Genomic DNA, 13946 nt, shown 5'->3' with positions numbered 1-13946 from the left:
TTGTAATATTTTCGGCGAGATAATGAATACTTACCGTGTGCTCCGTGGACGTAGGTCGTTATTGACCGAAACACGTTAAAATCTTAGTGCCGCTTTGATCTGGATGCTCATAGGTTCCTAACATCTCGTTCGATCTTTAACACCCTCATCAGAGTGACTTACACCTTGATATTAAATATAACAATCTTAGGTCCAATTCTAGTGAGTTACTATCCGCTTTGATCCACTGGCTTCAATAGTTTGTCCTATAAAAGACACCCTTGCATAGTTATAGTCCTAACTATCTTTGTAAGCCCAATATCTACCGAATATACATCTAATGTGAGATCATGAAGTGCGCGGACGTATGAAAAAGGTAATATTATTAATGAGTTCATTCTAAATACACATCCTATATGGGACCATGACACGTGCATATGTATACCAAAAAATATTGTTAATAATCACGAACAGGTATGTGATTATTAGTATTTTTCAAATTTAAATGCAAGGTAATATAGGGGGAGGGGGTTGTAGACCAGTTCTATGCATCGTGCGAGGGAGGAGGACCTTACCTCACCTATCCACCGAACCACAGATCGCACCTATAGCCTCCTCCCCCCACGGCGACGAGTAGACGACCACGTCTGTCCATCCATTATCACGTTGACTGCGTCAGCACCATCTATCCTAATTGCCATAGCTCATTCAGACCCAATCCTAGCATTAGCTCACACCTACACTGTTTGAGTGGCTCCTTGCGTAGCTAGACTTGTCATATTTCATAAATACAAGGGATATTATCGTCATTTTAGTCCTCCGCCATCCCGTTAGCATAGATCCTTCTCTCTGCTGTCCCAAAACTCTCTGCTTCTGCTTCTGGATCTTAATCCTTCATCTCCATCTTCTTCTTCGGGAGACCTGATGGAGCCGGTGAACGAGGGACCAGCCAGAGGATGCCACGTGGTGGCGATGCCCCACCCAGGAAGAGGCCACATCAATCCCATGATGAGCTTCTGCAAGCTACTGGTTGCTCGGCGGCCAGACATTCAGGTGACCTTCGTGGTGACGGAGGAGTGGCACGGCTTCATCGGCTCCCAGCCGAAGCCCCCCAACATCCGCTTCGGCTGCATCCCCAACGTCATACCCTCCGAGATAGGCCGCGCCGCCAACTTCCCCGGCTTCGTGGAAGCCGTCATGACCAAGCTGGAAGCCCCCTTCGAGCAGCTCCTCGACCGGCTCCACCCGCCTGCCACCCTCATCTTGAACGACACCTACCTTTTTTGGGCCGTCCGGGTGGGGAACCGGAGGAATATTCCGGTGGCATCGTTCTGGACGCAGTCGGCGTTGGTGTTCTCGACCTTTTTTCACTTTGATTTGCTCTCTCAGAACGGCCACTTCCCCGTTGATTTGCCAGGTCAGTTCCGCAATCTGTCTTTCATTTTATTTAGAAAGTTTTTCTGGAGAATTTATCTCCGTCGGCTTCGGCGTGGGACAATGAAAAAATGAGAAAGGAACATGTTAAGGAAAGAAATAGTAATTGTATATATTCAGTACAGTAGAGAACTTTTTCCCTCTGACTGAAAACATTCTTTGTTGTATGTGTTAGGAAATATAGAACAAAGAGATAAAACAGAGGAGATGGAGGAAATTGCACACATCTTCATTGAATAACAGACTTGGCTATTAAATAGCCTTACAAAGGAAACTTAACCCCGTTTTATAACTGTTATATCGTGTGGCACTATGTTGTGATATGGACCTATGATGAAATTGCACAGCGGAACAAATAATAAAAAATAAATAACACAACTAATAAGAATAACAACACAAAGATTTATGTGATTCGACAAAACATACATTCACAGAAACAAAAAGCACATAAATTTCATTATGAAAATCACAATATACATAATACACTTAAATAATAATCACTCACTCTCAAAATATGCCCGGATAACATATATAGAGTTTCCTCGGAGGTTTCCTCCTGTTTGTCCAACCACCCAACATTCAAAAATTTAAAATTTTAAAAAACTACCGCAACCCAGATGCCCCTCGTCGATGAACACAGAGGTTTCATCGACGAGACCAAGAAGAACCTTCGTCGACGAATATAGGGTTTTCGTTGACGATGCCAGAAGTCTGAAATTTCCCGCTCTCTATAATTATTCATCGACGAGCTTCAGAGCCTTCGTTGACGAACCTCTGCTTTTCCCTCGTCGACGAGCATAGACCCTTCGTCAACAAGTCTTGCTGTGCTGTCCCCTCCATGTTTTTCCTCCTTCATTTTTTGCTTATCAAAACAGAAGTATAAGATCCATAAATAACAATTTCCACCTTGGCAATTATACGCCCCCTTAGGAGAATCTCAAAAACATGAACTGTTTCACTTTGAACTTAAAAACGTTTGGTTGAGTATGTCTCCCTTTTATCATTTGGAGACATGAAGTAAGTTCAAATAATGATTGAACTTCTCTGAAGTAACTGATTTGGTCAGAATATCTACTACATTATCAGATGTGTGAACTTTCTCCAATACAAGTTCACCCAAAGTAATCAATTCTCGAATCCTGCAGAATCTCACATCAATGTGCTTGGTCCTAGCATGGTATATCTGATTTTTCGCCAAGTAAATGACACTCTGACTATCACAATGCAGCACCACACCATCTTGCTATAACCCAAGCTCCTTGACTAAACCAGTAAGCCATAAGGCCTCCTTTGCAGCTTCGAAAATTGTCATATATTCCGCCTTAGTTGTGGACAGTGCTACCAGAGATTGTATCATGGATCTCCAACATACCGGTCCTCCTACAAGGATAAATACATATCCCATTGTAGACCTTATGTCATCCATATATCTAGCATAATCTCCATCAACAAACTCCATAACAGAAGGACAACCCTGTTGCTTGCCGAAAATGATGCCATATCCCTATGTACCCCACAAGTATCTGAGTATCCATTTTACAGCTTCGCAATGTTGCCTTCCTAGATTAGAGAGGAACTTGCTCACCAAGCTCACTGCATGAGCTAAATCTAGTCTCGTACATACCATAACATACATTAAACTCCCCACAGCATTAATATAGGGGACCTTTGATATGTTCCAAATTTCCTTATCCGAACTTGGGCAATCTGCAGTAGACAATTTGAAATGATTCGCTAGAGGTGTATGCACCGGTCTTGCATCAGCCATGCTAAACCTCTCCAACACCTTCTGCACATAACCGTCCTAAGATAGTCATAATCTCCCTGCAGTCCTGTCTCGGCAAATCTCCATCCCAAGTATTTTCTTGGTTGAACTAAGATCCTTCATGTCAAATTCCTTATACAATAGGTCCTTTAACTGATTCACCTCTGTTAAATCTCTTGCAGTTATCAACATATCATCGACATACAATAACAATAAAATAAGTGAACTATCATCAAGTTTGTTCACATATACGCAGCAGTCATACTCACATCGTTTGTGACCAATCTTCATCATATACGAATCAAACTGTTTATACCATTGCCTTTGAGACTGTTTCAGCCCATAAAGAGATTTCTTCAACTTGCAAACAAAATATCTTTTCCTAGTTCAATGAATCCTTTCGGCTATACCATGTAAATTTGTTCCTCCAAGTCACCATGAAGAAATGTTGTCTTCACGTCCATTTGTTCTAAATGAAGATCAAAATGAGGTACCAATCCTAACACAACTATGATAGAAGTATGTCGGACCACTAGAAAAAAGATCTCATCATAATCTATTTCCTTCTTTTTTGAGTATCCCTTTGCCACCAACCGTGCCTTGAACTTCTCACCTTCCTTTTTTGATATTGCCTCCTTCTTCCTATACACCCATTTCCACCCAATCGATCTTCTCCTATCTGGAAGCTCCACCAACTCCCAAGTTTTATTTTTACGTAGTGACTCCATTTCCTCAATCTTTACTCTCATCCATCTATCTTTCTCCTAATTGTGCATTGTCTCTTAAAATGTAGTTGAATTGTTGCAACTAGTAAGAAAAGCATAAAACACTAACTCTTCAAACCCATATCTTGGCAGAGGCTGAATAGTGCGTTTGGATCTTCTTAACGGAATATCGTCGACTTGTTGGCTTTCCAAGCTAGAGTTCCCTGCAACCAGGGGATCATGATCATTTCTGTTGCCTTGAGCTTTCAACTCCACCTGCACAATATGTCTATCACTGCCCTAACTTTCTAGCTCCTATTTCTGTTCATCAAACTCTTGAGTACGCTTTAGCATAGTCTTCTCATCAAAGACTACATTTCTACTAATCAACACCTTGTTTGCCACTAGATCCCACAACTTAAACTCCTTCACACCCTCTAAATATCACAAGAAGATGCAACGACAAGACTTCGGGTTAAGCTTAGACCTCTCCTCACTAGACACATGGACATAGGCTGGACACCCAAATACCTTCAATTCGGAGTAGTCTACTGCATTTTTCATCCAAACCTATTCCGCCACTTTACCTGCTAGTGATGCCCTTGGTGATTGGTTAATCAGAAAACAAACCATACTAACTGCCTCGACCTAGTAGTTCTTCGGTAGCCGTGCATTTAATCTGAGACACTGAACCCTATCAGCAAGAGTCCGATTCATCCGTTTGCCACACCATTCTGTTGAGGTGTCTGATGAACTGTAAAATGTCTCTTGATACCCTGCTCCGCACAAAACTCCATAAACCGAGAATAAGCGTACTCGGTCCCATTATTTGACCTTAAGTATTTGATCTCATCCCTGTCAGGTTTTCCACTTCAGCATTCCAAATCTTAATCTTGACAAACGTACTAAATTTGTGACGCATAAAGTAAACCAAAACCTTCCGTAAGTAATCATTAATGAAACTCATATAGTACATATGTCCACCCTTTGATGCAACTCTTACTGAGTCCCAAACATCTAAATGTACATAGTCAAGAATTCCTTTCGTTTTGTGAGTAGCTGATCTGAATTTTGCCCTGTTCTGTTTTCCAAGAACACAAAGCCTACAAAATTCCAACTGACACGTTTTCAAACCTTTCAACAATTTTCTCTTGTGTAGTTCTTTCATGCCTGTTCTCCCATATGCCCAAGATGCATATGCTACAAGACAATCTCATCTAATTCAGCATCCACGGTTGCAACTCCACCTACAACGGTAGTTCCTTACAACGTGTAAATATTTCCATCCAGTTTCTGCCCTTTCATTACAGTCAGACTACCTTTCCATACCATCAAGACTCCACCTTTGGACTTATAATTAAAACCATTACAATCCAAAGTGCCAAGAGATATTAAACTATTTCTTAACTCAAGTATATATCTTACATTATATAATGTTCGTACAATACCATCAAACATTTTTATCTTTACATTTCCATCTTGCAAAAAGCACCATTACCCATAAGAACTGATCTAGAATTTACTAACCTGTAAGTGTTAAACCACTCCTTGTTTGGATTCATGTGATAAGCACATGCCGAGTCAAGTATCCAGGAGTCTGTTAGATTATCCGAATCCGCTGAAACTAATAGAACATCACCATCCACTGAATCTTCTTCTTGAACAACATTCACAGATTTAGAAATCCCCTCATGCTTATTAGCATTTCCTTTCTTCTAATCCAGTCACTCCGGTTTCACATGCCCTTTTTTATTGCATTTATAACACCAAATTTCCTTCTTCTTCTTGGATTGATTCTGGGATTTTTGATTAGACCTATTTTTAAATTTTCCCTTGCCTCGCTCATTACTACCCTTAACCACAAGTCCTTCTCCTTCATCACATAATTTCAATCTTTGATGAAAATTTAACAAAAGCACTTGTTACCTTTTCCAAATCAAGTGTTTCTTTTCCCCATGCAAGCGTGGTCACAAGATTTTTGTAGGTATGAGTTGAGGGCAAAGAATTTAACAGCATCAAAGTCTTATCATCCTCATCAAACTTCACATCAACTCTCATAAGATCACTTATGATTTGATTAAATGCATTGATGTATTGATCTAGACTAGATCCTTCTACTATCTTAAGTCAATATAAATGCTGCTTTAAAAAAAGTTTGTTATTGAGGGATTTAGACATTTACCGACTTTCTAACTTTCACCAGATAGCTACTGGAGAATCCTCTTCCATTACTCGATAGAGAACTTCGTCGTCCAAACACAAGCGTATTTTCGATGCTGCCTTTGCTTTCAAATCTAGCCATGTTGCCTCATTCATTCTTCCGATTGAGTATCAAGTAAAGCCTTAGTCATTCCTTATTGCACAAGAATGTCCTTCACTCTCCTTTTCCATAATCCTTAGTCATTCCTTTTCGGTTCCATCAAATTTGACTACGTCAAATCTTGCAGAAGACGATCTTGATGCCATGACAACAATCGCTCTGATACCAATTTGTTGTGATATGGATCGTATAATGAAATTGCACAACGGAATAAACAACAAGAAATAAATAACACAACCAATAAGAATAACGACACAAAGATTTACGTGGTTCGGTAAAACTTACATCCACAGAAGCAAAAGACACACAAATTTCACTATGAAAATCACAATGTACACAATACACTTCAATAATGATCACTCTTACTCTCAAAATATGCCCAGATGACATATATAGAGTTTCCTCAGAGGTTTCCTCCCGTTTGCCCAACCACCTAACGTTCAAAAATTCAAAATTTCAGAAAACTGCCGCAGCCCAGGCGCCCCTCGTTGACGAACATAGAGGCTTTGTTGAAGAGACCAAGAAGAACCTTCGTCGACGAATACAGGGTTCTCGTCGACAATGCCAGAAGTCTGAAATTTCCTGCTCTTTGTAATTATTCGTCTACAAGCTTCAGAGCCTTCATCGACGAACCTCTGTTGTTTCCTCGTCGACGAGCATAAGCCCTTCGTCGACGAGTCCTGCTGTGCTACCCCCTTCATGTTTTTCCTCCTTCCTTCTTTGCTTATCAAAACAGAAGTGTAAGAGCCATAAATAACACACTAAGACTAAATCAGCAATCAACATATACCGAAATAAAAGGACATTACACACATGGTGATAACTAACCACTTGACCACTAAGTTAAATATAAAACATTTCCTCCCTTAAATTGAATGCTATAAGCTTTAGTTTACATCATTTGAATAGACTCCCAATTGTTCTCGCAACTTGGCATAGGTGTTCAGCTTGAGTGACTTAGTCACTATATCAGCCAATTGATCTCAGGTCTCACAGTGCACCAACTCCACAATACCATCCTTTGTAAGATCTTGAAGAAAATGAAAACAAACATCTATGTGCTTGCTTCGACCATGCATTATAGGATTCTTAGAAAGCTTGATTGTAGAGCTACTATCACATTGAATTACACATGACTTGCTTTGATTTTGATCCAGTTTTCCCAGAATTCTTTTTAGCCATACTGCCTGACATGTACATGAAGTTGCGGCAATGAACTTTGCCTTTGTGGTAGATAGACTCACCACTGGTTGTTTTTTTTATGACAAAGAAATTACCCCTAAACTCAATAGAAATATATAGCCTGTTGTGCTCTTTCTATATTCTAAATCACCAGCATAGTCACTATCATTGTAAGCAACAAGTTCATCATTTCCTCATTTTCTATAAAAAAAAATCCCTAAACCAGTTGTTCCTTTTAAATAACGCAACACCCTTTTTGCTATCTGTACATGTAGTTCAGTAGGATTCTCCATATACCTACTAATGATGCCACTACAAACATTAAATCTGGTCAAGTGGCTGTGAGGTACATAAGACTTCCTACAATATGCTTATAGTAAGTCTCGTCCACTTTAACTCCTCATTTATCCTTCACAAGCTTGCAACCAGGAACAATGGGATTAAAAACAGAACTACTTTTATCCATTCCAAACCTGTGTAGTACCTCATAGGCATATTTCTTTTGGTTAACAAAAATACCATCAGATTTTTGCAAAACTTCAAGACCAAGGAAGTACCTCATCTTACCAAGATCAATCATGTCATGCCCCGAACCTGGAAATGGAACCTATGGGTGAATTAGTAACCTAACATTTCCCTGTATCATACAATCATCAATGACACAGCATAATGAATGAGGGTCCGACCTCATGGGATTCCCAGACACCCTATACACATTCACATGCACAACAGATACACAGTGGAAGAAAAGTTTTTCTATACATATTTTGTACCATACCAGAGTCTATACAAAATAAATTAGGATCCATAATACAACATACAACTCAGGTACCAATCAACATGCCCAAATGACAACCCAGTACAATCCTAGTACTTACCCAAGTACCTCTCGCAGTACACCGACCATTACACTCCCAACACCAGGTCGCTAGTTCCGGTTACTCGATGGACCTGTAAAATATATACGTACAGCAAGGCTGAGACACCTCTCAATAAGGAAGAATCAGGTTATATCGGTGTGTAGCATATGAGTGTTATTATGACATACTAACATGCATAGTCAAATATTAAAGCAGTTCCAGTATTTTCACAACAAAACAAGTAATACAATCTGGTATCGTCACACCCTTCGGCTCAAAGTCGGATTGTCTAGTGGTATTTCACACCCTTCGATAAAAACCGGCGATCTGGTGATATCTCACACCCTTCAGCAAACGCCGGCAGTCTGGTGATATTTCACACCCTTCGGCAAACGTCGGTGCCCCCGGTAACCTAGCATGGCATCAGCCCACAGCGTTGAACTGGTGCAAATCTAGTGTTCACATACCCTTTGGCTAAAGCCTGCCAATCTAGTGGTATTGCGTACTCTTCGGCAAAGGCCGAATTTCAAAACCTAGAACAATTCGAAACCCTGTTCCTATTTCACCAAAACATCACTCATGCATGCTCATATAACCAAACAAATCCACACCTATTTGGTAATCTAAAATCATGATTTTCCAAATACATACAGTTTAAATAAGTTAAGGTGCGACCATCCCTATAACACAATATATCACAATATATTTACGATTTTCCAACAAAACCAGGGATGCAGCCTCATACCCCTTTTTCCCCAAAACTGTAACATGAAAAACCCATAGTTTTACCTGTTAGATTTCCCCAAATGAGTAACCAACACACACACAGGACCGTGGACCACAGTCCCATCGAGTCCGGTTTCAAAAATAACCGATATAAACATAATTCCCCTTACTTTTCCCTGAAAATCAATCTCGAACTCTATGGTCCCTAAATAGCAAACTGGGTTCCTAAAACCTACAAATCATAGTACAGAACATGCTCACAATTTTATTCTCTATACAACTACCGGAATAGAATTGAAAACCGAGTCTTATCTCGATTTTGAGCTAAAACCCAAAAATGCCCAAAACGAAGATCTGATCCGTAAAACTTGTAGAGAATCCTTCCCTGATCCTCGTGGTTACATTGGATCTACGATTCCAACAGTGAACGAAGATATCTAGAGAGAGAGAGAGAGTGCCCTGAGAGAGAGAGAGAGAGAGAGAGAGAGAGAGAGAGGGAGAGAATTTCTAGATTACTTAGCTGAGAAGTAATGAAAATGGATATTTCTAACCCTTTGACTTGGCCGCCCTCATCGACGAGATGGCGTCTTCGTCGACAAGGCACTGAACATAATTCGTCGACCAGACGGCGGCTTCGTCGACGAGCGTAAGATTCCCAATTTCCCGAAACCTCTCGGCTTTTCCTCGTCGATGAGCCTCTGCATTTCGTCGCCGAGTAACAAAAGGCCTTCGTCGACGAACTTTGGCTTCGTCGACGAAGCTTGCTTAATTACCATTTCACCCTTCTCTTCATTTATTATTCCATATAACACGGTTCGGGTTCTCACAAATCATATCAAACTCAAGCTTCATTGAATGTTTAAATTCTGTAAACATTAATTCATCATTTCTAGTAAAGATTAGATCATCAACATTCAAACTTACGATCAAAACTTTACCTTCCTTGTCAGTCTTGATGAATAAAGTATGCTCGTAGTCACACTTTTCAAACACTTCCTTCATGAAATAGCCTTTTATGCGACTGTACCAAGCACGGGGTGCTTGCTTAAGCCCATAAAGTGCCTTCTTTAGCTTATAAACTTTTTGCTCATTTCCTTTTTGCACATAACCACAAGACTACTCTACAAAGACTTCTTCATTCAACTCACCATGTAAGAATGCAGATTTCACATCCAATTGATAAATGGACCACCCTCTTTGAGCTGCAAGTGCAATCACCAAACGGATTGTCTCTATACGTGCAACAGGTGCAAAAACTTCAGTATAGTCCACCCCATATTCTTATGTGTAACCTTTCGCTACAAGTCGAGCTTTGTGCTTTTCTATTTCTCTATTTTCATTTAGCTTGATCTTATAGACCCACTTTACTCCAATTGTCTTTCTTCCCTTAGGTAAATCTGTTAATTCTCAAGTACCATTTTTCTTTATTGCTTCCATTTCCACATCCATAGTTGTCCTCCATTTCTCACTTTTAACTGCTTTTTCAAAATAAATAGGATCAGCAACTGCAAACATGGCAAGTTGAACTTCATTTTCTTCCTCAGAGAAACCTTCTCCAATTTCATAATTTCTCATCCAAATAGGTGGTCTGCAATTTCTTGTTGCAAGTTGAGAATTTGTTTTAGCAGCACCATGATCTTCATTTACTTCTGCCTTCTTCTACATTAGCATCAACATTTGATTCATTTTCTTCTTCATTTACAATTACTTCTTCTTTAGAATCACCACATTCCAAATCACATATAAAACCTGCTTCATACTTCTTATCCCATTCCCAGTGCTTGTCTTCTTCGAATACAGCATCTCTACTTATAAAAATCTTTTGCAAAAATGGATCATAAAGTTTGTAAGTCTTTGATTCTTCACTAACTCCCAACAAAACACAACTGAAACTCGTCATCCAACTTAGTTATCTTATTTTTAGGAATATGAACATGAGAAATGCATCCAAAAACTCTAAAATAATCAACTGAAGGCTCAACTTTACCCCAAGCTTCTTCTGGAGTCTTGTTTTGAACTACGAAAGTTGGGCTTCTATTCAGAACATGGAGGAACTCCATTTTCCACCAACCCCCAATACTCCTTTGATCGCAAGAAGTTCTCCATGAGCATTGCCCAATGATCATAATACCCATCATCAAACTTTGGAATGGTTGGTTGTACAAACGAACTCTCTGTCGTCATTTGTAGATCACTCGTAGAAGATTGCTGCTTCTATTTAATCAGGTCCCTATTATGAGGCTCTGATACTAATTGTTAGGAAATATAGACTGAAGAGATAAACAAAGGAGATGGAGGAAATCGCATACATGTTCATTGAATGATAGACTTGGCTATTAAATGGCCTTAGAAAGGAAACTGAAATAAACATAAACATAGCCCATCTCTTACAACTGTTATATCATGGCAGTAAGACTAAATCAATAATTAACGAATACCAAAATAGAAGGACATTACAGACGTGGTGATTACTAACCACTTGATTACTAAGTTAAACATAAAACTAATAGTATGGTCGCTTCAATAATGACTTGTTTCTAATGATTGATGTCAAATTTAGTTTTCAACCAATTCTGAATTTGAAATTAAGGATGGTAAAAAGGATTTATGGTACCAAAATGGGTAAGTTAAATAGTGGGTATTCATTTATTAACATATGATTAACACACAAACTACTCTTTTAATAAAAGAGTTGATTTGATTCATTTATTAACAATTCATCAAAATTAATTTAAATTTTAAAATAAAAAATTTAATTTACATGAATCTATGAGAAATTTAATACAATTTAGGTTTTCTCTTTCCTCCAAAAAGGCAAATTGCATCGATACCAATTACTTTTTCCAAAAAAAAATTGCACATTTTTCAATAATAATATATTTCTATAATACATATATTCTATAATATATGTCATAATTGAACAACCGCATGCAAAAATAATAATCATTTGGTTCTAGAAAAAGACTAGGAAGGACGATTAAAAAAAAAAAAAAAACAGCCCACTGGACCGTATGTTCTTTGCATCTATAGTGGGCCAAATTGATTTTTCGAAAATGGTGGATCACTAGTCTGACTAATGGGCCGTACATGGGCCTGCTCCCGACATGAATTGCTACTTTTCATAATTAAATTTCCCTTGGCCTCCCCACCCCCCCAACCCACCTTTTTTTTTTTTTTTAGTTCTATTTATTTTTTACCCTATAAAATAAAAATTAAATTATATATGCTATTCCATTCAATTTATATTTGAAAGCATTATGTTTTAAATTTTTTATTTAAATTTATTAATTAAAATTTAAATAAAACATAATATAATTTTACATTGTATTTTATTTAAAATGACACAAATACACGTTCTCAACTTTTTCCAAACATAAGGTCAAAAATTTTATCATTGAGAAAAATATTTTCAAGCATATTTGCACTTAATGTTATATTAAATTATGTAATTAGCTGTTTTTATCTATTTGTGTGCTTGTGATAGAGGTCGGAGATGAGCGCGTGGACTACTTACCCGGAATTTCTCCGACGCGCATAGCGGACCTCCCAACAATACTTGAAGGTGACGGGGATTGGCTCCTACCTCTGGTCTTGGAGGTAATGACTTGGGTACCCAAATCACAGTACGTACTCTTCACTTCTGTTTACGAGCTCGAAGCTCGTGTCTTTGATGCACTGAAACCCAAACTCCGATTCCCCATTTACCCAATCGGTCCCATCATTCCCCATTTTGAACCTCCACACAACCCTACAAATTCCGATTCCGATTCCGATTCCAATTCCAATTCCACCCAAAATGAGGCAAACATTTTCCAATGGTTGGATTCCCAACCTAAAGACTCCGTCTTGTACGTCTCATTAGGGAGCTTTCTCTCAGTGTCTGATGCTCAACTAGAAGAAATCGCAGCAGGGTTGCGAGACAGCGGAGTTCGATTCTTGTGGGTGGCGCGTTGGGAAACGTCACGATTCAAAGATGGGTGTGGTAGTATGGGGCTTGTGGTGCCATGGTGTGACCAATTGAAGGTGCTGTCTCATTCCTCGATCGGAGGGTTTTGGACCCATTGCGGCTGGAATTCAACTTTAGAGGGTTGCTTTGCAGGCGTCCCGATGCTCACATGCCCCATATTTGGGGATCAGCCACCGAATAGTAAACTCATCGTGGAAGATTGGGGCATTGGACGAAGGGTGGTGGAGAGGGTTGTGGGGAAGCAGAGTTTCGTTAAGAAAGAGGAAATTGCACAGCTCGTGCGAGGGTTTTTGGATCTGGATAGCAAAGAAGGAGAAGAAATGAGAAAAAGAGCAAGAGAAGTTCGAGAAATTTGCCGACGAGCAATCGAAAAAGACGGATCATCCGAAATCAATATTGATGCTTTTATTAGGGACATTACCAAAACTTAGTATGATTGAATAATTTTTTGTGTTTCCCTTTCAATCATTCAACTTTTTTATTCAAGATTATTATGCTATGTATGCTTCCAAAAATATAATGAACTTAAGCTTTACTTTAATGGAGTTACTAAATAATGTAATGAGTTTTTTTTTTAAAAAAAAATAACAAGTTCACCTTTATATATTTATACTAATATATTAAAATACGAGGGGAGAATCTTGAGAAGGCTCCAAATCGTAAATTTTTATTTTCTATAATTTTAAATTTAGAAAAAAAAATTATTGATTTAACTTTAGTTCGATTGGTTGATTAAGCATTTATCTTACATTTAAATCTTAATATTAATTTATAATAAAAAATTTGTGTGATGACCATAAAATTAAATTTTTATACGTAACGAAATGTTGTGGTTATTTTGATGCATAATCATAATTAGTTGTGATGTTGTAATTAATATTTTTTTTTACAAGTGAAATTTGGTTTGCATCGATTTATGGGATAAGAGAAAATCTGCAAAGGATTTAAATCTCTTTAAAGAGAGCAAAATTTTCATATCTAAATTTGATTGTAATAAATCATATTTGTA

General features: G+C 38.5%; 1 protein-coding gene across 1 annotated transcript; it reads left to right on the top strand.

The window, feature by feature from the left end:
* The first annotated feature begins 527 nt into the window (after positions 1-527).
* LOC131148528 (UDP-glycosyltransferase 87A1-like) lies at positions 528-13478 on the top strand. The gene is made up of 2 exons (XM_058098279.1): positions 528-1396; positions 12455-13478. The coding sequence occupies exons 1-2, from the start codon at positions 904-906 to the stop codon at positions 13366-13368; spliced, it is 1407 nt and encodes a 468-aa protein (XP_057954262.1). The 5' UTR covers positions 528-903; the 3' UTR covers positions 13369-13478.
* Positions 13479-13946: the final 468 nt, after the last annotated feature.

This window comes from Malania oleifera, chromosome 2 (assembly GCF_029873635.1).
Source record: "Malania oleifera isolate guangnan ecotype guangnan chromosome 2, ASM2987363v1, whole genome shotgun sequence".
NCBI lineage: Eukaryota > Viridiplantae > Streptophyta > Magnoliopsida > Santalales > Ximeniaceae > Malania > Malania oleifera.
This window is presented reverse-complemented; position numbering and strand designations above follow the sequence as displayed.